General features: G+C 45.2%; 1 protein-coding gene across 4 annotated transcripts in view; it reads right to left on the bottom strand.

Annotated features, from left to right (window-relative positions):
- Positions 1-10,287: 10,287 nt before the first annotated feature.
- The window catches only part of Cfap92 (cilia and flagella associated protein 92 (putative)), a 48,540-nt gene continuing 35,668 nt past the window's right edge, over positions 10,288-23,159 (bottom strand). For all 4 annotated transcript variants that reach the window (XM_059258108.1, XM_059258111.1, XM_059258110.1 and 1 more), the window contains 4 exons: positions 17,127-17,291; positions 16,075-16,281; positions 15,826-15,982; positions 10,288-12,248 (listed from right to left, as the gene is read on the bottom strand). In XM_059258108.1, coding sequence (XP_059114091.1) covers positions 12,019-12,248; positions 15,826-15,982; positions 16,075-16,281; positions 17,127-17,291 — 759 coding nt within the window. In that variant the 3' untranslated portion in view covers positions 10,288-12,018. The remainder of the gene's footprint in view (positions 12,249-15,825; positions 15,983-16,074; positions 16,282-17,126; positions 17,292-23,159) is intronic.

The following is a 23,159-nucleotide window of genomic DNA, read 5'->3' as shown; positions in this document are numbered from 1 at the left end:
AGGATGTTTCCTATGGAGAAGCCATGTGCTAAGCTCAGGGCTCCCAGCTAGAGGGGACTTTCTTTTTGGAGGAAGCCTGGCCCAGAGTTTGGCATTGCCCTGTTCCGATCTTTTCCTTTCTTGTGGCTGAGTCCAGACTCGGCAAGGCTTTCCCTTCCGTATTCCGGCCTGCACTACAGGCAGGACTCTGCAACAGAGTTGGAATCGGAATGCCTAATGCATCCCTAAGGCAACAAGATCTTCTCTTCCCCAAGAGGCCGCCTCATAACCAGCCTGGTAGGGATGAAGATATTCTAAAGAGACACTGTGTCCTATCAGAACAATGGGTCCTAAGAGACTGGAATTTCCCCCAGTAAGCTCATGCTGTGTGAAAAAAAAAAGCCTAAAGCCTGGCCTAGCCAGAGGAGAGAGTTTTCCCCCAAAGAAGATTTCACACAGCCCCATCAACTTGTCAGAACACGGTGCTGGAGCAAGGGCAGCACCCCCAGTAACAGGCAGGGCCACACCCTAGCTCAGATATTCATGACTCCAGCCCTCTATTTAAACCTTGTTTAGGAGGCTGAAGATGGACTTGAGGGTCACTGGAGCTCTTTGTCCCTCCTCCTAATCAAAATTCCAATGAAATTTTTTCACAGAACTAAGAAAAACAATTTAAACATTAATACGGAGACACAAAAGACCCACAAATGTCCAAAGCAATCCTAAAGGAAAAAAAGAAATGGTGGTGTTATCACAATATCTGATTTCAAATTATGCAGCAGAGCTATAGTAATGAGAGCAGTGTGGTATTGGCACAAAAGGTACACACATAGCGTGGTGGGGGTGGAATAGAGGATCCAGCCGTAATCCTACACATCTAGAGCAAACCTGATCTTTGGTCTCTAAATCAAATGGTGCCTGGAAATCTAATTTACCTACACATAAAAGAGTGACACTAGATCTTTATCTCCCACTTGCACAAAAAAAAATCACCATCTGATTGGCCCCTGGGCATGTCTGTGGGACATTTTCTTGATTAATGATTGATTGGCAAGGCCAACCTCACTGATTTGGTGCCACCCCTGGCCGGGTGGTCATGGGTTGTAGAAGAAAATGGGCTGCATCAGGTGTGATGGAATTTCCCGGCACTTGGGAGGCAGAAGCAGGTGGATCTTTGTGAGTTTGGAGCCACTCTGCTCTATATAATGAATTCCAGGACAGCCAGAGCCGCATAGTGAGACCCTGTCTCAGAATCAACTGGAAAAAGAATGGAAGAAAGGCTTCGCACACAAGCCAGTGAGTGGTTCTCCACGCTCTCCGCTCCAGTTCCTGCCTCCAGCTTCCCGCCTCGAGTTCTTGCCCTGACGTGCCTTCATGATTGTGAGGTGTGAGGTATCCACCAGAGAAGACCACTCAGGCATGGGTTCAAGCCAATAGAAAGTCTTTTAGCCAGCCGGTGACTACATTGGTGTTCGGGACCCAAGTGCAGTCCCAAGCCTTTCTCGGGTGATTTTTTTTAAGCACAAAATCACACCCTGGGTTGACAGACCTCAGTTAGCCTGAATCAGAACTATGGAAGCCCCAAAACCAAGTTTACCATTTAAGGACTTTCCCAGACCTATGGACATGGATGGGTTAGGTCTTTGTTCTTGCATTGGCAGGTGGTGCTGCCTATGTCCTGGGTTCCAAGGCCTGAATGGCACTTCCATCACGGCATCAGTTGTACTAAGGTCTAGGGGCCTGTTACATCACAGCATGTTACAACGGCAAGCTGACGTAAACCCTTTCCCGCCCAAGTTTCATTTGGTTATGGTGTTTTATCACAGCAATAGAAGCCTAGACCAGAACAGGAACTGGCACTAGGTTTGTGGGATATTGCAGTAACAGACCTGACTATGTTGTTTTTGAGACTTTGGGCTTTCGGGCTGAAAAGGAACTGAATGCTTAGAGCTTACTGGGCTGTTCTGTGGGAGCCTGGGAGATAATGCTGAGAGCAGTGAAGCTGATGGAGGCCTGGTTTGTTTGGCTTCAGAGGAACCAAAGACTATCATGGCAGTTTATGTGATATTATGTGTCAGGAATCTGTAGTTTATGGTCAGCTGGAGCTAAAACTCAGCTGTGATGAACAGGAGACCAGCAGCACTAAAGGGATGCCCTTGCTCTGCTGGGACAGTCTACACCGGTTAGCCGGAGCTGAGATATTAGTCGTAAGAAGAGACCAGCATCACTGAGGTGAAATCTGGAAGTATTTCCTCAGGGTCAGCACACAGAAACTGTGGTCTGGAGGGGACCAAGGCTGCTCCTCATGCTGGCAGCCGAACTAGGTAATGTGGTACCTGTCTTGAAGGCATTAAGGTGTCATGGAGAGTAGCTGAGGCTTGGGCCCAGGAGAGACCACTGGTGAAAAGTTAGGGTTGGGGTTACACACACACACACACACACACACACACACACACACACACACACACAGTACCAATTTCCACAAGAGTACTGCAAATTGTCACTCTTCTTACTTACTCCCGAAAGATTCATAATCCTAATACCAATGGTTCCATTAAGACTCTGAAGTTAGGGTTGTAGAGATGGCTCAGGGGTTAAGAGCACTGGCTGGTCTTCCAGAGGCCCTGAGTTCAATTCCCAACAACCGATGGTGGCTCACAACCATCTATAATGGGATTTGCTGCCCTCTTCTGGTATGCAGGCAGAATACTGTATACATAATAAATAACAAATCTTTAGAAAAAATAAAAGACTCTGAAGTTAACTAGAATGACAGTTAATACTCCTTACCCCTTGGTATCAGCTGATGCAAGTCTGTCCACCAGTCCAAGAGAAAGAACATTCTTACACTGTGAGCTATGCTACATATCATATTTATCTTTGTATACCACAGAGCTAGCATCTGTAAAACATTGTATGTAAGTGGACACTACACAGGAGATGTTGAATGGGGATGGGACAATCACAGATGTACTTTGGAAGAAATAAATACACTGTATAATAAAATCTGAAAATCTTCAAACTTCTTTTTACATATAATTTATTTAATCTTATTTTATGTGCATTGGTGTTTTGCCTGCATGTAAGCCTATGTGAGTGTGTTGGATACCTTGAACTAGAGTTACAGGCAGTTGTGAGCCACCATGTGGGTGCTAGGAATTGAACCTGGGTCCTCTGGAAGAAAAGTCAGAATTCTTAACCACTGAGCCATTTCTCCAGCCCAATCTTCAAACTTCTAATCTTCCCCAAGAGAGTAGAGAATATATACTTTAACAGCTGCAGATATATGGGCTATATGGGGTAGTGGTGGTGGTATTGATTTGAGACAGTGTCTATGTAGTCCTGGCTTTCCTGGAACTCACTATGTAGACCAGGCTGGCCTCAAATTCACAGAGATCTGCCTGCCTCTGCCTCCTGAGTGCTAGGATTAAAGGTGTGCACCACCATGCCCAGCATTTTTATTTTTTAATAGCCAGTTTGTGGTCCAGTCGTTTTCATCTGATTTATAACATTTATAACATGGAAGGACACTGATGCCATGGGATACACTTAGCCTGTCCAAAACCTTTTTGAGTCTTTTTATCCAAACCCAACATGGAGCCCATCTTTGTCAAGTTATATAAGTGGCAGACAATTTGGGTGAGTCAGGATATGAAAATCTACCAGTTACCCAGGAGGCCCAAGAATACCTAGGGTAGTTTTACAGGAACAAGTTGTAAAATTTTTCAAAATGACTTTGTTAGGTATCATACAGCTGAGCCTGCCCCATGCACCTTGTGTGGATGGTCCCAACCCCCCCTTCAGGTTCACTTTGTGTGGATGGTCCCCACCCCCATTCCTTTAGATTCACTTTGCATAGATTGGTTACTCATCCCCTTCAGGTTCACCTTGTGTGGACTGGTCCTCAACCCCATTTCTTTAGATTTACCTGTTTGTTTTTAGATGCCTTTCTAAATCTGTAAAACTCTCTGGGGTTAGCTTGATGTAATCTAGCTAATGAAACCTTCCTATAGACCTTTAAAAAGCAGGGCCCTTGGTCACCATCCCATTACAAAAAGCAGTACCACAAAGAGAACGTTGAGAAAGAACTCTGAAGGCCCACTCTTGTCTGTTTCAAGTAAATGCAAATTGGTCTTGGGATCTAGCATCCAAGAGAATATTTAAAAAAAAAAAATGTATTAGCAAGGTGGAGGACAGCATGGAAAGACCCTAATCCTGACCCAGTTGTTCAGTCAACACAACAATGTTGAACACATAAGTGGGAGAAACTATTTAGCTTCATAACCCACTGTCATTCTCTAGGGGCCATCTGGCCTTTGCACTGGTTATACTGGGCTTTTGAAATGGTATGGAATCTAAAAAAACAAAGAGGCACACTTAAAGAGGAAGGGACATGAATCTATACAAGGTGCCTCCAGAAAAGATTGTCACATAACACTAACTCTAACCCTAGCCATAAGCATTGAGCCTATCACCATCCAGTTCCATTGAGACCACTTACCTGTGTATTCCATGTGAGCTGAAGCTGCAGAGTCCAGTGAACACAACTGTGAAGGTCACCAGTGTACAAGGCCATCACTGCAAGATGGCTGTGACAGTCTTCTGACGTGAAGAAATGAAAACCCTTACCTTTTCTGATTCCTCAGCACTTTATGCAATTGTCACAGCTGAAGGTGGTCTTAATGTTTGATACTCCCCACCTTACTGGGGATAGGAAACTTTCAGGTTCCCATTTCTGCCACCCACAAATGACTGCCCTCACAGTTTGCAACATCAGGTGAAACTCCCCAGTGGTGGTATGCAGGAAGTATCTTAGTGATGCATCCACTCCTAGGATGTTCTCCCTGAAATGATAAGTGGCGCTGGTTACTGGCGCTGGTTACCTCGTGGAAAGGTCACAGTCACGACAGAACCCAGTATCAGTTTCAGAGCTTTATTAGGAGGAAGAAGAGTAGGGGGAAACAAAAGAACCAGGCCTGGGAAGGAGCATGTGCAGAGAGAGGGAAAGATGGTGGTGGTGGTGGTAGGGAAACAGAACACAGAGAGAGGGGGTGGGGTCTGTGTCCGGCTTTTTAAGAGTTCCCGGTGAACATGCACAGGTGGGCTTACGGAGCTACACCATGCATGTGCTGATTGCAGGACCACACCATGCACATAGTCGCCAGCGTACACTGATGACATAAGATGCCAGACCCTTTGCTTAACTCCTGAACTGCATATGTGCAGTCATGCAGCTGGAGCGCAGCAGAATCCTAACACTCCCAAAGTAGAGAAACATACACCCTATACTGTTTGGTGGGATAACTGATCACTCCTAGGATCTGCTGAAAGCTAATCGTTTGGGGGATTTTACGCTTGGCATGTTAAAATTTGAAGAATCATTCTTAGTTTATGGGCCCACATCAAACCACATTTAATTGTGTCCTAGTTTGCCAACCTTACCAGGTTGAAAAGGAGATAACATAGCCAGGGCATGTAAAGAAGTGTGAATTAACCAAAGGTGATGGAAAATGTGTTGTCTCAAACTTGAAAATCCTGACAGGCAGGACTGGCTTGTCAGGGAGTCAGGAAGGCTGTAAGCATGGGTCAGCACACATTTCTAGTAGTGGCCTTGCAGCCAGTTACCACCTCCTGGGTGTCAGGCACAGTGGGGTCCCACACAGGTGCTGCTACTTGAATCGCACATGACAAAAGGACTGAGCATCATGGCCAGGAGATGCACCACCGCTGCCACCTGCAGATTCCCAGGGCAGGTCCATGCAAGGGCAAACAAGCACCAAGTCTCTTCTTTGGTCACCTCTGTCCAGGCTTTTGCCACAGATTGCACAGATTCCATTCCAGCCAGCACTTACACTGGAACATCCCTCTTCAGTCTGAAGCCATCTCCCACCCTGTACCTTCCCAGCACCAACCCAATGCAAAGAGCTCTGAACCTTTGTAGTCCACAGAACTCATGTGCAAGTGAAAAAAAAACAAAAAACAAAAAACAAAAAACAAAAAACAAAAAACACTACCAATCCCAGAATGCATGTGTGCTCACTGAGCTTGTTCAAATTACAGCCTGGCTGCCAGCAAGAGCTTCAGAACTTGAAGGACTGAAGAAAGAAGTCTTGGCTCTGAGCTGCATGATGACTACACCCTGAAGCTGGAGGGTTTTCATTTCCTCACATCAGAGGACTGCCACAAGCCATCCTGCAGTGATAGCCTTGCACACTGGTGACCTTCACAGTTGTGTGGCCTGGATGGAACTGGATGGGGATAGGGTCAGTGTTTATGGCTAGGGTTAGAGTTAGGGTTATGTGACAACCTTTTCTGGAGGCACCTTGTATAGGTTCATGTCCCATCCTCTTTAAGTGTTCCTCTATGTTTCCTAAAAATGCAAAACACTCAGAGGTTGGCAATATGTCTTCTATTCTCTTGAAGTACTCATGGATGGGATAATTGTCCACTCTTAGGACAAACTTGGTCCTTGGTCTTAGTTAGGATTCTATTTCTGTGAAGAGACATCATGACCACAGCAACTATCATAAAGAAAAACATTTAATTGGGGCTGGCTTACAGTTCAGAGGTTTAGTCCATTGTCATCATGACAGGAAGCATGGTGGCATGCAGGCAGACATGGTGCTGGAGAAGGAGCCAAGAGTTCTACATCTGGATTGGCAGGCAGCAGGGAGAGAGAATGAGCCACTGGCCTGCCTTGAGCATCTGGAACCTCAAAGCACACCCCTTCTGACACAGTTCCCCCAACAAGGCCTCACCTCCAATAATGCCACTCCCTATGAGTCCATGGGGGCCATTTTCATTCAAACCACCACAGTCCTTCTTACTTACACTGTTTTATTCCTATATTCACCCACTGGTGTACATTGTCCCTGGTGCTTTTAGGGGTTAGCTATGAATTAGGGTACCCTCAGCTCCAGTTTACACCAAAGTTATAAGAGAACAAAAATATAATGTATTTCTCACACTGATAGTATAACAGTGAGTCTGTATCAGGCCTCTGATAACTATGTATAAGCCCTAACTCACAGGCAAACTTGGCCACCCTATCAGAGGAGCAATCGGTTGGTTCCTACCCCGGAACAGCTCCTTCCTCCATAGCAGTGGGTGCATTGGTGATTATGTGAACCTTCCTGTCCTTTGAGTTCTTCGATCATTTAGTGAACTGCTGGCCAGTCATTAAAGCCTTATAAAGACTCATTAACCTGGTAAGTTTTCCCCATGAACTCCAGCTCAACACAAATCTTACTATGTTTGTTCTCAAGTAACTCAGAATTCATTGTCTGTTATCCCATTCTCTCATTTCTACCTATTGGTTTAGTCCATTAACAAGAAATCAAGTTACACACCCATTAGATAATCCAGGGCTCCCAAAGACTCCCCTGCACTGTAAAGACCACCTCCCACCAAAAACATCTATAAAGCCATTGTGGTGACTTTGTAATGAGGTCCTGGATGAATCTACTTCTCTTATAAGTGTACTATGAGGACAGTTCTATCCAGTCTGGAGAGCTAGGAAAATGGTTAAGAATGAGGTTTAGGTGGGAGTTTATAGGGTTTGGGGTTTAGAGTTAGAGCTAGAGGGTTGGGACAGGGATAAGGCTTGCATTTGATGTAAAAGGGTTAGGGTAAGACAGGGTTAGAAGATTAAGGCTTTAAGGTTAGGGTGATGGGCTAATGTTAGGATTAGGGTTAGGATTTAGGGCTTAAGAATTAGAGTTAACCTGGACAGTGGTGATGCACACCTTTAATCCCAACACTCAGGAAGCAGAGGCAGGTTCAAGGCCAGCCTGGTCTACAGAGCGAATTCCAGGACAGCCGGCACTAAACAGAGAAACCTTGTGTGGGTGGAGGGATGATTTAGAGTTACAGGGTTAGGGTTAGAGGTTTAAGAGTTAGGGAGTTAGGGTTATGGTTAGGATTTGGGCAGTTATGGTTAGTTAGGGTGTCAAAGAAGTAGTGTTGTGGTTTGAAAGAAAATGACTCCCAAAAGGAGTGGCACCATTAGGAGGTGTGGCTTTGTTGGAGTAGGAATGGCCCTGTTGGAAAAAGTGTATCACTGGAGGTGGGCTTTGATAACTCATATTTGCTCAAGCCACACCCAGTGGTTCAGACCACTTCCTGTTGCCTTTGGATCAAGATGTAGAATTCTCATCTATTTCTTCAGCAATATGGTGATATATTGTGTACCCTAATAAAATTTTTCTGAAGATCAGAGGACAGAACAAGCCACTAGAATAAATGTAGATGCTGGGCAGTTGTGGCACACACCTTTAATCCTAGCACTTGGGAGGCAGAGATCTGTCTGGATCTCTGTGAGTTCAAAGCCACCCTGGACTACATGAGATTGACTCAGTCTAGGAGAGAAACAGAGCCAGGCAGACCTCTGCCTCCCAAGTGCTAGGATTAAAGGTGTGTGCCACCACTCCTTGGCATCTATGTTTAATCTAATGGCTTGTTCTGTCCTCTGATCATCAGGCAAATTTTATTAGAGTACACAAAAAATCACCACACCAGCACCATATCTTCCTGCATTCCACCTTACTCTCAGTGGCTATGCTCCCCACCATGATGATAATGGACTAAACCTCGGAAACTGTAAGCCACCACCTCAGTTAAATGTTTGCCTTTATAAGAGTTGCCATGGTCATGGTGTCTCTTCACAGTGATAGAAACCCTAAGACAAGTAGGGTTAGAATTAGCTATACCACACATACACAAAAACAAAAACAAAAAACAAGGAATTGGCTCTAGATGCTATTACTGTGGTATACAAAGATGAATGCGGCATACATCCTCATATTGTAAGAATGTCCATGAAGTGGTGGGACAGACTTGTTAGCTAATACCAAGGAGTAAGGAGTATTGACTGTCAATCTAACTAACTTCTCAAGTCTTGATGGACTTGACAGTTGGATGCAGTACAGTAGTTTTGTGGAAATTGGTTCTACAGGGAGGTGTGTGTGTGTGTGTGTGTGTGTGTGTGTGTGTGTGTGTGTGTATACTTATGCAACTCCAACACTAATCTTAACCCTAACCCTTCACTAACACTCTCCTGAGCCAAACTTCAGCTTCTCTGCATGACCCCTTTACTCCTGGGGTCTCCACTGCAGCTGAGGCTACACTTTCCCTGGTGGCATCATCTGGCCATTCACAGTACCAAGTCTCAGCTGCTACTATGACCCCTCCATGACTTCTAAACCAGTACTACCTGGGTAATTCTTACACATCACCAACATCAGCTAACAGCTTGAGAGGCAGCCTTGGTCCCTCTGGACTACAGCTTCTGTGTGCTGACCCTGAGGAAATACTCCCAGAAGACTTCACCTCAGTGATGCTGGTTTCTTCTTATTCACTGCTAATATCTCAGCTCCAGCTAACCAGTATAGATTGTCCCAGCAAAGTAAAGGCTTCTCTTTAGTGCTGCTGGTCTCTTGTCAATCACATCTGATTTTTAGCTCCAACTGACTGTAAACTACAGGTTCTTAATACATAATATCACATAAACTACCACGATAGTCTTTGCTTCCCTGTGAAACTTAACAAGCCAGACCTCCATCATCTGCACTGCTCTCAGAAATATCTTCCAGTTCTCACAGAACAACCCAGTATGATCTAAGCATCCAACACTTTTTCCAGTCCAAAGTTCTAAAGTCCTGCACAGTTCTCCCCCAAAATTAACATTGTTAGGCTATCACGGCAGCATCCCACAAACCTGGCACCAATTTCTGTTCTTTTGGTATGATGAAACACCATGGCCAAAATTAACTTGGGCAGGAAAGGGTTTACCTCAGCTTGCATTTGTAGTCCATACAAAGGGAAGTCAGGACAAGAACTCCAGATAGGAACATGAAGGCAGGAACTGATGCAGAAGCTATGAAAGAATGCTGCTTTCTGGCTTATTCTTCATAGCTTGCAAGCCTGCTTCTTCATACAGCCAATGACCATTGCCCACAGTGACACCACTCAAAGTGGGTGGGGCCCTCTCACATAAATCATTAATCAAAAAAAAAATGCCCTCACAGACTTGCCTATGAGCCAGTCTGATGGACGCATTTTCGCCATTGAAATTCCCTCTTCCTAGATGATCCTAACTTTAAGTTGACAAAAAAAAAAAATCTAACTAGGGCACTAACCCTAACCCCTAATCCCTCTTTCTTACCCCTGACCCTGTCCATAATTCAGACCTTAGCCCTTAACCTTAACACTTGCCCTAACCCTAACTGGCATTTTGGTAACCCAGACTGCACACAATGGTTAGCACGAGGTCAAAATGGAGTTAGGAAACTTTTCTGGGCTTGTCAGTCTGTCCTTCTTGTGGACTGGCTCATTTATTAGAACAGGGTAAGAACAGGGACACAAAAAGTGAATGAGGCAGTTAGGAAAAGAACCAGACTGTAGAAGGGCTTGAATGACACAGGACTTTTGGAAACCATAGGAGGTTTTGTGCATGAAAATGACTTGGTTTAGGGCACTCCTATTGGGAGCAGGGACTAGAAACAGGATGGGCTGATTCATGGAGTTGTCATGGAGTATGCAGCAGTCAGACTCTTCAACAGGGAGAAGGTTGAGCTGCACAGCTACTATAGAATGACAGACGTCCTCATGCTCTTGATTTGTCCCAAGGCTGTTTCCCCAGTGGAAGGCCTCATCGGCTGCTTTTTGTCCCAGATATGCCTCATGTATTCCATATGGCTGGTTGTTCCCTGATAGGCCGAGAGAACCATGCTATACACAAGCAACCCACATGCGCAGCCACAGGAAAGACAGAGCTCCATGCTGCCAGGCCTTAAGTCACAGCACTGTGGACATCCTGCAGTGAGCTTAAAGGAGGCAAAGTGACCACAGAAACCACTGCCTGGAGGCTTTGGGACTTGCTCGGCTGAATTACAGACCTGGGAGTAGAGGCAGTCTTGTTTGTATACTTCAGTCTTGGGGTGAGTAGGCACAGCACATGTGCCTCCCACATTTGGATTCCCTTCTGGTATTTCTACTCCAGAGGGATATAACCAGCCCCCAGGCTTTTCTAGGGTCAGTGGGAGAGCATTTCAATGTGCTACTCCATCTCTGCCCTGTCTACCTGGGGCCACCAGCTGTGTCAAGTGAGTCAAGTAGGGTGTGCTGGGAGAGGTACTAAGTAACTGTTTTTTGCCCTGTAAGGACAATGCGGGCAAGCTGGAACTGAAGGTGTATTAATTTTGCCAAACTGTTGAGAAGGTGATATTCCAGTTTGGAAGATAAGTAGGGCTTGCCTGCCTGCCTGGGACACACCACCCACAGCACCTACAAACCAACAGCCATGGGGTTATTTTGTGCCTAGTGTCCACCTTTGCAGCCATGTCTAGAATAGAAACTTTGATCACCGTGAGCTGGGGCTGTTGGCCTATGTACCTGCATGGGAGCCCTGCAAGTTGAGGCTTCTATAGACTTCTCCTGGGCACCTTCCTGGTAGAGGAAAGCTCCCTATAATAAAGAGGAGTCACCCCAAGGGCTGGATGCAGGGGGCTGCTCTATGGGGCTCTTGTTGCTGAAGGTGGCATTGAGCTCGCTGAGTGTTGGCCTTAAATTATAGACAATTTCTGGGTCTTGGTCTTGCTTTGACAACTGCCACATAAAGAAGGGGGAACACAAGGCAACTGACACCAGACTCCCATAACACCAAGAGAAAGGAGCCATTGGTCCCAAGTTGCTGAAGAGCAAAGGGCGACTGAAAGAGCAAAGGAGTAGTTCTAGAAGGGCCGTGGGCAGTAGCAGGTGTCCACTCTGAGCATTTGCTCCAGATCACTGTGTTGAAGTGGGTGACCAACATTCTTATCCACCTATAAGGCATGAAGACCATGCTATCACATGCCAGCTGCTCCATCCACTCTGGGCTCTGGAATCATGCTCACTAGGTGAGCTCCACGTGCCCCCATATTTAAAAATAAATAAAACAAAAACAAAAACAGGCCAGACACACTGAACAGCCTGCTCTTGGAACCAGAGTGCATTTGCAACAGGGTCGGGATGACTGGGCTAAGCCCCTGCATCATCCAAATGTCAATGAAGCCAGCGGCTGGGAAAGGAGGAACTTCGGTGATGTGGTCCCACTGAAGATTCACCAGAAGTAGGATCTACATGAGACGAGGTCCCTAGTATCAGTTGCTGGTCATTGAGAGACAGTAAGTCTTCATGCACAGAGAGACTGTCCTGGGAACTAGGTACATTTGTTGTGACTTGACTCTGTCTGTGCCGTTCAGAAGACTGGATGCTTGCCTTCTTTCTCCTACCTGAGAGAAGACAGGTGGGTGAGTGATGGGCCCGTGAATCATCCTAACCCATTGCTTGCCTGTGTGTTCCTCACCCTGCCCAGGAAGCAATGCAATCTCTAGCACCTACTGTGTAGCTGGCTCTTTACATATCAACCCAGAGTAGCCAGCAGGCATCCAACCTCACAGAGAAGGAAATGTCTCACAGATGTTAAACAACTTGTTCCTCGAGACAAATGAAGCTGTGTCAGGGTATTGTGTGCCTTTGGAGGTCATGGTCAGAGCTCTCAATGGTCATCCTTTCTGATCTCAGCTCTGCTGTTGCTGTTGGGCAGTGTACCCAGATGGAAGACTGCGTCCAGAATCTCTTTACTGTGTACCAGCTGGACAAGCGTAAGTGAGGTGGAGGGTAGAGGGCTCAAGTCTAGGCACTGTTTGTGGAGGCTGTTTCAGACCTGCTCCCAGAGCTTGTTGCCAGGGGAACAGTTGTGCTCACAACAGCAGGGCCAAGCAGCTCAAGTTCATCTCTATAGACCAGTGCTTCTCAACCTTCCTAATGCCTCAACCTTTTCACAGTTCGTGTTGTGGTGACCCACCCCCCAATTATAAAATTATTTTGTTGCTACTTCATTAACTGTAATTTTGCTACTGTTATGAACCGTAAATATCTGTGTTTTCCAATGGTTTGGGGGGGGGGGGTTGTGCCCCAAATGTTGAGAACTACTGCTATAGATGGAAGCCTCTTCTGTAGGCCCAGGTGAAGTCTACCCAGGGGAAGTCATTAAGGTAGAAGATGGGCCTTTTATCATCTTCATTAACCCCTGGACTCCAGGTAATACGAGCCTGCTGCTTTCTGCAGAAGGTCCAGGTCTTGTCCAGGGGGAGTATGGGACTTTTGTGACCACAGCTCTATCTGAAATGTTCTTCCTCTTCCATAGCCCCAGCCGTATTTTGTAACATGTATCCAGGGTCTGCCTGACCTAATGGCCTGCATTGCTCAGCTCTATTGTCAGTAATAATGGGGAGGGTACCAGGCCTGACTGAGAAGAGACACACACAATTTACTGCCACGCTGGAATCCAGATAAGGTACAACATGGCCTGTAGGACTCTGACATGCCACAGATGATAACAAAATAGTTCTCCCTCCAGGATCCAATTACTCATTGGGGTTTTCCCCTTCTTCTTTCATAAGATCTTGGGGTTTTGAGGAGAGTTCACTTGGAGGCAGCTTCCTGGGATGAGTCCGGAGACTGTTGAAAACACCTTCCTTCAGTCCATGTGTATGATTACAGTACAGAAAGATCACCCCTGCTTCTTTCCTTGCAGAAAAAAGTGTCCTAGACAGTCCTTTAGACAAGAGAACGTGAGGAAGGATGGTGTCCCCGTACCCTGTTCCGGGGCATGGCAGCACTGGCCTCTTCACAAAACAGAGAACTCAGCCAGGCACTGGCCAATGTCTATAATCCCAGCACTTGAGATGTAGAGGCATGAGAAGCAGATGTACAAAGTCAGCCTCAGTTGTATAGCAAGTTCAAGTCCAGCCTAGGCTACCTGAAACCCTGACTAAAAAAAAAATAAAATGGAAAACTTGGAGCCGGTCAGTAGACTGTCTACAACTATCCTGCTGTCATTTCTAAGGCTCACAGGGAATTGAGGTGGGGGCAGCCATTTCTACTAGATTACAAAAATCAGAAATAACTGTGAAGCTATGTGCATAATACTCATTGAAATAAAAAAACTAAATGCACTTACAACATATGTCAGAACCACTAATCAACAAAAGAATATAAAAGATCGAACTTTGTGTCCCTTTAGACTTTATGTTCTAGACCTGCAACTCCTCTGAACCAGCTTTTCATACATGACCCTGAGAACCCCTCTGTTGATCACTTCTAGGCCCCTTTGTTCTCACTATGTGAGATGAGGTCCTAGAATCAAGGGGTGGTACCCTCCCTACAGCCCCAATGCTCACAACAGCAGCTCTTGTCTGTGGTGCTTCCCAGTCATGGGAAAATGGCGCCACCTTGGACTGTGGCCATGTGTACCTATTCTCACATAAGGCTTTTCATTTCTCCTCAAGGATTGGCCTCCCTGGTTGCAGAAGACAAGATGTATCTAGGTGTCACTGGCATGATCTTCTTCAGGCTCTTCTCTAATGCTATTCAGGTCACTCAGGGTCCTGGCATACTTTGTCTGCCAGATTTCAAGCTTCTGCCTGGTTTCAGGGCTCTAGGGAGTAAAGGAGATGAGACTCTATTTCTCTACTTAGCTTGGAATCTTGAAACAGACATATCGGAGGTTGGCACTGTGAGAGCTTGGCTGGCCTGAGCATCCTGCCAGGGCTGTGACTTGGAAAATAACTTCCCAACGATCAGTTAGTTGGCTAGAAATTAATGAAGGGGGAACTTTGTACATGTGGAAAGTACATACCTTTATAGTACCAGGGATAAGAAGCTACCTGGAAAAATACTCTCCCTGAGGGAAGCTTGGGAAGAGACCCCTGTGGGATATGTGGGCTTGTATGGGCTATTGCACCAGGCTGTCTACTCATTCATCTGGATTTCAGAGGCCTAGCCATTAGTATGGTCCTCCTCTGTAGATTCAAGTTTTTCTTGAGCTTGATGGGAGTGCATAAGCCCTAACCTGAACCTCTTGTCTTCGAAGGCAAACAGGCCAGGGAAGTTCATCTGGACAGGCCAGCAGTGGAGTCCAGGGGTGAGCCTCACATTCTGGGCTGCATAGCTCACTCCCCTGGAGCCTTGTCTATAGCACCACTGACTGTGAACCTGAGGCAACCACACACAGGTTCTCTCCAGTCTCAGAAGGGCAAGGGCTTGCCTGGGAGTGCAGGAGCAGCATCTCCACTTGTGGAGAAAGCAGCAATCGGCCAAGTTGTCAGCACTTCCTGTTTTGTGGGACTGCTCCCATGCAGCCAGCTGCCCTCAGCCAGGGGGCAAGAACCTCTTGTTTATTGAATCTAGCTTTCTGTGAATTTTTTCTGCCAAACCTCACTGCTAGATAAATAATTTGTGTGCTCTTCCTAAACAAAGTTTCTGCTTCTTTTAACCAACAAACACACGTTAATCTTCATAAACAGATTGTGAAGGGAAAGAAAAGAGGACTTGGGGAGACTGGTTAAGCAAGACCTATGCCTCTGATACTACTCATCTCCCCCAGGTAATTCGAGCAGCATCTACAGCTAAAACGGAGTTAGAAGTTCCCTATGAGGTCCCAGGTCTCTGCCCTGAGACTGCCAATGGTGGTCCAGAGGCCAGTCCTAGGTAACATTACTGAAGCTCCAAAAGCCCCTAATTACCTTCCAATCACCCATTTTATAGCCAAGAAACCAGGCCCAGAGCAAAGAGACTTGTCCAAAAGCATGCAACCAGCACCCACCCGCAGACCCAGAGCCCAGATATCCTGAGTTCCAGCCCTACATCTAACTCTTTCTACCAGACCCATCCTGAACCCTGCTTTCCTAACCCAGAAAGTATGACTGAATGCAAAACCAGCAGATGGTGCTAAAAATGCCAAGAGGGCCAGAGCTCCCTCTGCAGCAGTACCAGGAGGTTCGACTCAGAGAGGTACTATCTTACCAGCTGCAGGCTTTGGAGCTGGAAGAGGGGCCACCTGAAGGTAAAGTGGTGGCTTCTTATACAGATCAAAGTCCTGGTGTCGCTGGCTCCAGCTCCACCTATCCCGATCCAACACAGGCTTCAGCACGTTAGCAAACAGTGCACTTTCCTGCCATTCCTAAATAATAAGGGGAGCCTGTGAGTGGGGTGGGAAGCCATCCCTAAGAACCCCACCTCTCCCCACATGAGGCCCTGCTTCTCCATGAAGACCTCATTTGTCTCTTTGATTGATGAAAGTCTCAGATCCTGCTGGCAGCTTCCAGTGGCGCTCTGAAGACCCCACACTTGGAACCCACCAGGTGTGAGCCAGGCCTGGCGGGACTTCTTCTGGGCTTTCTTCTCTTCTTCCTTTGGGTCCTGAGGATCCACCATAGCTGAGAGGTAGTTCTGTGAATATGTGAATCGCTTCATTGGCTCCTAGAAGTGAGGAGACAAACATCTGCTAAGAACAGTATTGGATAAGGCTGGGTAGCCATCAAGCTTCCAAGCAGGTATCAGAAACATCTGGGGACATAATGACACAGGGTCTTGACACTATAATGCACTCACATTAACTAAACTCTAAGGCAGCCCTATGAGGGTCACATCATTGTCTCTGTCCTTGGACAGAGAAATCCATTTTCTATGTGTAATGAGTGCTAAAAGCCTAAACCAAGGATTTTCTTATGGCTAACAGTTATCTCCATAGAAACACAGAAGAACAGCTTCTGCACTGTTTTCAATCATATGTATCTGAACATGTGCTGAGCACCTCTGGCTCTCTAGAGCATGGTGAACTCACACTCTTCTCCCATCACCTGATCCTTTGTCCTCTGTTCCTAGATGATTGATGTCAACCAAAGCCCCTGATTACCTTTGGTCAGAGAAAGAAAAGCTCATATGTATGGTGGTTTGAGTGGCCCCCATAGACTCATGTATTTGAATACTTAGTCATCAGGGAGTGGAACTGTTTGAGAAGAAATAGGAGGTGTGGCCTTGTTGGAGGAGGTGTGCCACTGGGAGGTGGACTTGGAGGTTTCAAAAGCCCATACCAGGCTCAATGTCTCTTTCTCTCTGCCTGTTGCTGCCTGTGGGTCAGGATGTAAAGCTCTCAGTTACTGCTCTAACACCATGCCTATCTCTTCCTTCCATGATGATCATGGACTAACTCTCACCCCCAATTAAATGCTTTGTTTTATAAGAGTTGCCTTGATCACAGTATCTCTTCACAGCAATACAACGGTCACCAAGAGAACGTGTTAGTCAGCTTCCTTGTCACTCACTTTGGCCATCTCTTTAAACATCTCCTTCTTAGCAAGCTCTGTGGAATTCAGGCTCTGGATACTGTAGTTGTGGACACCTTTGTTCTCAGGAATAGCAATTCTAATTGTCTTCACCGTTGACTTTGGAGGCTTTTTGGTGAACTGGTAGGCTTCTGTGATATTTTTCTGAAGAGAGAGATGGCAACTGTTACCCATACCAGGTCCTTCCTTGTGTGCAGTAGATGTTCTCTGGCACAGAGCCATGGTGCCGAAACTGATTAAAAATTCTCGAGCACCAATGGAGTTTATAATCACACAGCCATGACAAAAGGCCATCTAATCCAACATGTCAGGACCCAAAGTGGAATTCAGAGGAGTAAAATCTTGAGACTTCCCAAGGATGCTAACTACATCACATACTGAGCCACTATTCTTCCATCCACCTAGTAGTAAAGAATAAAAATGTACAGTTCAAATGGTCAGAAGTGTGAGACACTTTCATGGTGTGGATAGGGGACTATGTCCTCAGGCAGCAGGGATGGACATCATCAGCCATGGCTGACTTTCAGTGCTATGATACATGAGGTATGGCAGGGGCCAGGGGGTCCTCCAGCAGGCCTGGTAAGGAAGTGAGGACTGTTCCCTCCTCAGAAAGGCTGCTGAAGAAATAAGATGACTTTATTTGTGGGCTTCCTAGGGAATTAAAAGCAAAGTAACTTGAACATGGTGTACACACCTGTGAAGTCAGCACTTGAATGGCCAAGGCAGGAGGATCATGAGTTTGAGACCAGCCTCAGCTGCATAAAGAGACCCTATCTAAAACAAAAATAAAACAAGGTCTGGGTGTGTAGCTCAGTGGTAGAGTCATTGCCTAGTCTGTGCAAGGCCCTGGGTTCAATCACCAGGAACTGAAGCATGATCCTAATTAGTCTTGTCAATAAAAACAGGAGTCAGATATCAGGGTAAAAGCAGAGAGATCAGAGAAGCAGGGCAGCAGCCACTAGAGACTTCTTACCTCTAAAAATTCTCTGACCAAAAAGGGCCAAGATCCTGTCTCTGCCTCCTTTATCCCTTCCTCTCTCTGCCCAGCCTCATCACTTCCTGTCTCCTGTCTGTACAGACCTACCTCCACCTTCTGATCTCCAGGCAAGCTTTATTTGTCAGAACACAAACAAAATATCACACAAGAAACTCCAAGAGAAAAAATGAAAAAGAGACAGAAAGAAACAGATGAGATTGGCTGAGCAATGGAAATAAAAGATAAAACAGAGAATAACGTGGTTGGGACCTGAGAGGGACAATGAAGAAAAGGCACCAGCCCACATTGTCACTTTGCCCTTTATTTGCCTACCGAATTTGCAAAAACAACTATCTTCTGCTTAAAAAAAAATTAAGGTCCAGATGATTACCTAAATATAAACTGATGGTTTGGCTAGAGTCCCGAGGAGGATCACAAAGCTATCAGAAGGTTTGCAACTGTTTTACACACACACACACACACACACACACACACACACACACACACACACACGGAAAGCAACCATTTCTGTGTTCCTCAATTTCCTGTTCCTTTCGGCCCTGAGCTGGAGGGTCACGGCCCTGGCAGGCAGATCCTCCTGTACTATTTCCATTACATTAAAGTCAAAGCTCTGGCCCAAAGAGCCACTTGGTGAAAGAAATCAAGCCGTGGTCACCAGGTGGTCTGGGTATCTGGTATTCTCTGAGACCTGAGAAGGAATCTGACTCACAGTCAAAGTAGCCTGAGAAACACATGAGGTAAGAGAAGAAGACACACACTGAACATCTAGAGGTGAAAATTGGGAGGCAACACACAAAAAAAAAATCTTAAAAGAAGCAAGTAAAGATATGAAAATATATGAAACAGAAACAAACATAAAGAAAAGTACTGAGTATAAAAATATTTGAAATAAAAATTGAGTGCATGAAATACATTACAGGAGTAATAATGCTTCCGAATGGATGTACTGGGAAATCAGCTTGTGATGTACTTCCTGCAAGCATCCCTGAATACAAGAAATACATGAAAAAATTGGAGTAGAGAGTGAGGAGACAGAAGCAGCCACACTGAAACAGCAGGGTTTCCAACTGAGGGGAGAAGTAACACATCTTGAGGAAATAATGAACATCAGAAAGACCATAGAGATCCCACACCATTCTTAGTGAAAGTAAAGAAAACAAAGACGTCTTATAGCCACTTCCTCAGAACTGAAGCATCCCCCAGTGAAGGAGACTCAAGAAAGTTACTAGATTCAAAAGACCTGGCCCTAACTACGTAAGCAGTGATAATTGTAGAGAGAAAAGGCTGGTGTTGTGGTTTGAATAGAAATGGCCCCCATAGACTCAGGGAGTGGCACATTATGAGGTATGGCCTTGTTGGAATAGGTGTGGCCTTGCTGGAGGAAGTGTGTCTCAGTTTACTTCCTGATGCGTGCAGATCAAGATATGGAACACTCAGCTCCTTCTCTAGCACAATGTCTGCCTGCACACTGCTATGTTTCCCACGAAGAGGATAACGGACTGAGCCTCTGAAACTGTAAGCCAGTCCCACTTAAATGTTTTCCTTATAAGAGTTGCTGTGGTCATGGTGTCTCTTCACAGCAATAGAAGCCCTAACTAAGAGAGCTGGTTGGCCAAGTGGCCCAAAAGCAGTGCAGGGAGCTGCAGGAAGGCAACTTTCTGTGAGTCCTCACTCATGCTTGGGTGATCTCTCATTAACGCAGCCATCACCCATGCCCTGTAAGTAACACCAGCAAACCCATTGGTCCATCACGTTATACTTATAGAATCGTTTCTTTGACCTGCCATTGGTGCCTTATCCACATTAATAAATGTTTATGGTTTCCCTTGGAAAAGTCGAAGTAAATGTTTTAAACATTCAGAGGGAAACAGTGGGCTACCTGCAAAAGAAGCCATGTCATACTGACATCACATTCCACAGCAGAAGTACTGTGAATAGAATATATCTAAACACTTCAGTCTAGCCAGGGGGTGGTGGCGCGTGCATTTAGGTTCCAGCACTGAGGAGGCAGAGGCAGGCAGATCTCTAAGTTTGAGGGCAGACTGGTCTACAGAGAGAGTTCCGGGGCAGCCAGGGCTACACAGAGAAACCCTGTCTCGAAAAACCAGCGTAAAAAGAAAAAAACAAAAAAACAAACCCTCAGGCTAGAATATCAGATCCAGGTAAAGGGTGCATTCAGTTGTGAGAGCACAAAAATCCAGGGAAATTATCCCCCCAAAATCTAGAGACAAAGGAATTAGTACCTTTTAATATTAAACACACACAAATAAAATAATATCAATAACAGTGGAGCAGAGCTAGCTGCCCATACCTCAGTTCCCTGTGAATCTTAGAAATGACAGCATGAATCTCAGTTTCCACTCTGGTACCTTCTAAACAACTGGTGCAATAAATAACAAATCAAGAAGATAAAAATAGACCTAAATTCATATATACTAAAAAAATTTAAGTCCAAAGAGACACCTAACAAAAAATAAACTCATGATCATAAATGATTTTTGTCAGGACTTCTCTTAGTAACTGACTGAAAAATCAGATTTCAAAGATTGACTGGGAGCATGGCTCAGCAGGAGAGCAATTGCCAAGCATGTATGCTGCCCTGAATTCAGTCTCTAGCACTGAAAAAAACAACAATAATGCCAGGCATGATGGTGCACGCCTTTAATCCCAGCAGTCAGGAGGCGGAGTTAGGTGGATCTCTGAGTTCGAGGCCAGCCTGGTCTACAGAATGAGTTTCAGGACAGCCAAGGCCACCCAGAGAAAACCTGTCTTGAAAAACCAAAAATAAACATAAAAAATAATTAGGTAACTCTGTCTTGAGATGCTTTTATCCACACTTAGATATATCTTGCTCTTTTCTGGGTGCTTACTAATACCCCTACTAAATCTGTGTTAAAAATCCATTTTAATAAACTATGACTCTGCTTTTGAAAAAAAATCACTAGGATTAGGGAACAAATTACCAAGTTGACATATCAGATACATGCACAGCAGTTGACAAGGACACGCGATGTTTTCACAAACATTGGAACATGTCCCAAAGCCAAGAGACTGAGCGGGGAAGCAAGTCTCAACAGTGGAAATGACACAAAATATACTCACTGATATCAATGAAATTCAGGTAGAACCCAATAGCCAGAATGTACAGAGAAACGGAAATTACAAAACTATTTTGAGAGGCTGGAGAGATGGCTCAGAGGTCAAGAGCACTTGTTGCTCCTCCAGAGGACCTGGCTTTGATTCCCAGTACCCACACAACTATCTGTACTCCAGTTCCAGGGGATCCAGTGCCCTCTTCTGGCCTCCTCAGGCACCAGGTCACAGTGCACATACACACATGTAGGCAAAACACACATACACGTGAACTAAAACTAACTTATGTTCAGGGCTGGAAAGATGGCTCATCCATCAGGAGCTCTTGCTGCTCTTCCAGAGCACCTGAGTCTGGTTTTAGTATCCAGCTTCCTGGAACTCCACCATCAAGAGACCCGATGCCCTCTTCTTGCCTCCACAAGCACCCATACCCACACATGGCATTCTCTCTCCCCCCTCCTCTGTGTCTCTGTCTCTGTCTCTGTCTCTGTCTCTCTCTCTCTCTCTCTCTCTCTCTCTCTCTCTCTCTCTCACACACACACACACACACACACACACACAAATAAATAAAATAATAACAATACATTTTGTAAACCAGTAAAGCAGAGCTGGCAAGATAGCTCAATGGATAAAGTAACTTACTGCCAAGCCTAATGCCCTGAGTTGAATCCCTGGAACCCACATGGCGGAAGGAGAAAATCAGCTTCAAAAAGCTGTCCTCTGACTTTGATACAAGTGCTATGCAAAGTGCATTCCCATGCAGGCACGCACACACACACACACACACACACACACACTCACACACACACACACACACACACACACAAATGCACGCATGCACACATGCACAATAGATAGATAGATAGATAGATAGATAGATAGATAGATAGATAGATAGACAGATAGATGCAAAAAAAAATTCATGAAGAGTGCTTGGTGTTCACTTTTTTTAACCAAATTACATAAAGATGATTTCATGATATATCAATCTTCTAAACTTCCACTTAAGTTAAACCCAAATATTATAAAAATACAATCAGAAATCAAAGAAATATATAATATGGAAACCCCAGAAAGCAAATTGCTGGCTTTTTTGAAGAGACTAATAATAGTATAGATGCAACTTCAATGATGATCCCAACCACCATAAACAGACCGGATCCAATGGCAACTTGGTCAGACTGATTTGATAGTACAAATCACTGGGGGTAACTATAGGCTAAGAACACTCATTATCCATGGCGGGAGGAGGGGGGCAGGAGTGGACTTAGATCCCACCCTCATAGAGTAATAAGCCCCAGGTGAGTGTGGTGGCTCAACCTGTAATCTCAACATTCAATAGACAGAGGCAGGAGTATTGCCCAAAAGTTCAAGACCAGCCTGAACTAAACAGTAAGTGTCAAGTCAGCCAGGACTGTATAGAAAGACTCTGTCTCAAAGGAAAAGAAGTTCTAGATCAATTTAAGTTAAAATATGGTGTTTGAATCAGGATCGTGGATGCAGTTCAATGGCAGAGCACTTGCCTATCATATACAAGACCCTAGGACACCCCAACTTCAAAATAAATAAACAAACATCTCAAAGGAGAAAATAGATTATGATCTTGGAGTAGGAAAAGATTTCTGAAATAAAGCAAAAACAATATGAAAAAAAATACTAAATTTAAAGTAGCTTCTGCTAAAGATGCCATTGAAAGGAAGAAAAAGAGCCAAATGTGGTAGTACAGGCCTCTAATCCCAGCATTTGGGAGGCAGAGGCAGGTGACTTTTTATGAGTTAGGAGCCAGCCTGGTCTACATAGTGAGCTCTAGGCCAGCCAGGGCTACATAGTTAACCCTGTCTCAAAAAATAATATTAAATTCAAAATTTAAAAAGTAATGCTACTAGCTAGGCAGTGGTGGCACATGCCTTTAATCCCATCAC

The sequence above is a fragment of the Peromyscus eremicus genome, chromosome 3, assembly GCF_949786415.1.
Source record: "Peromyscus eremicus chromosome 3, PerEre_H2_v1, whole genome shotgun sequence".
Classification (NCBI taxonomy): Eukaryota; Metazoa; Chordata; class Mammalia; order Rodentia; family Cricetidae; genus Peromyscus; species Peromyscus eremicus.
Note: the sequence above shows the minus strand (reverse complement) of the source record. Positions and strands in the feature narration are given on the sequence as shown.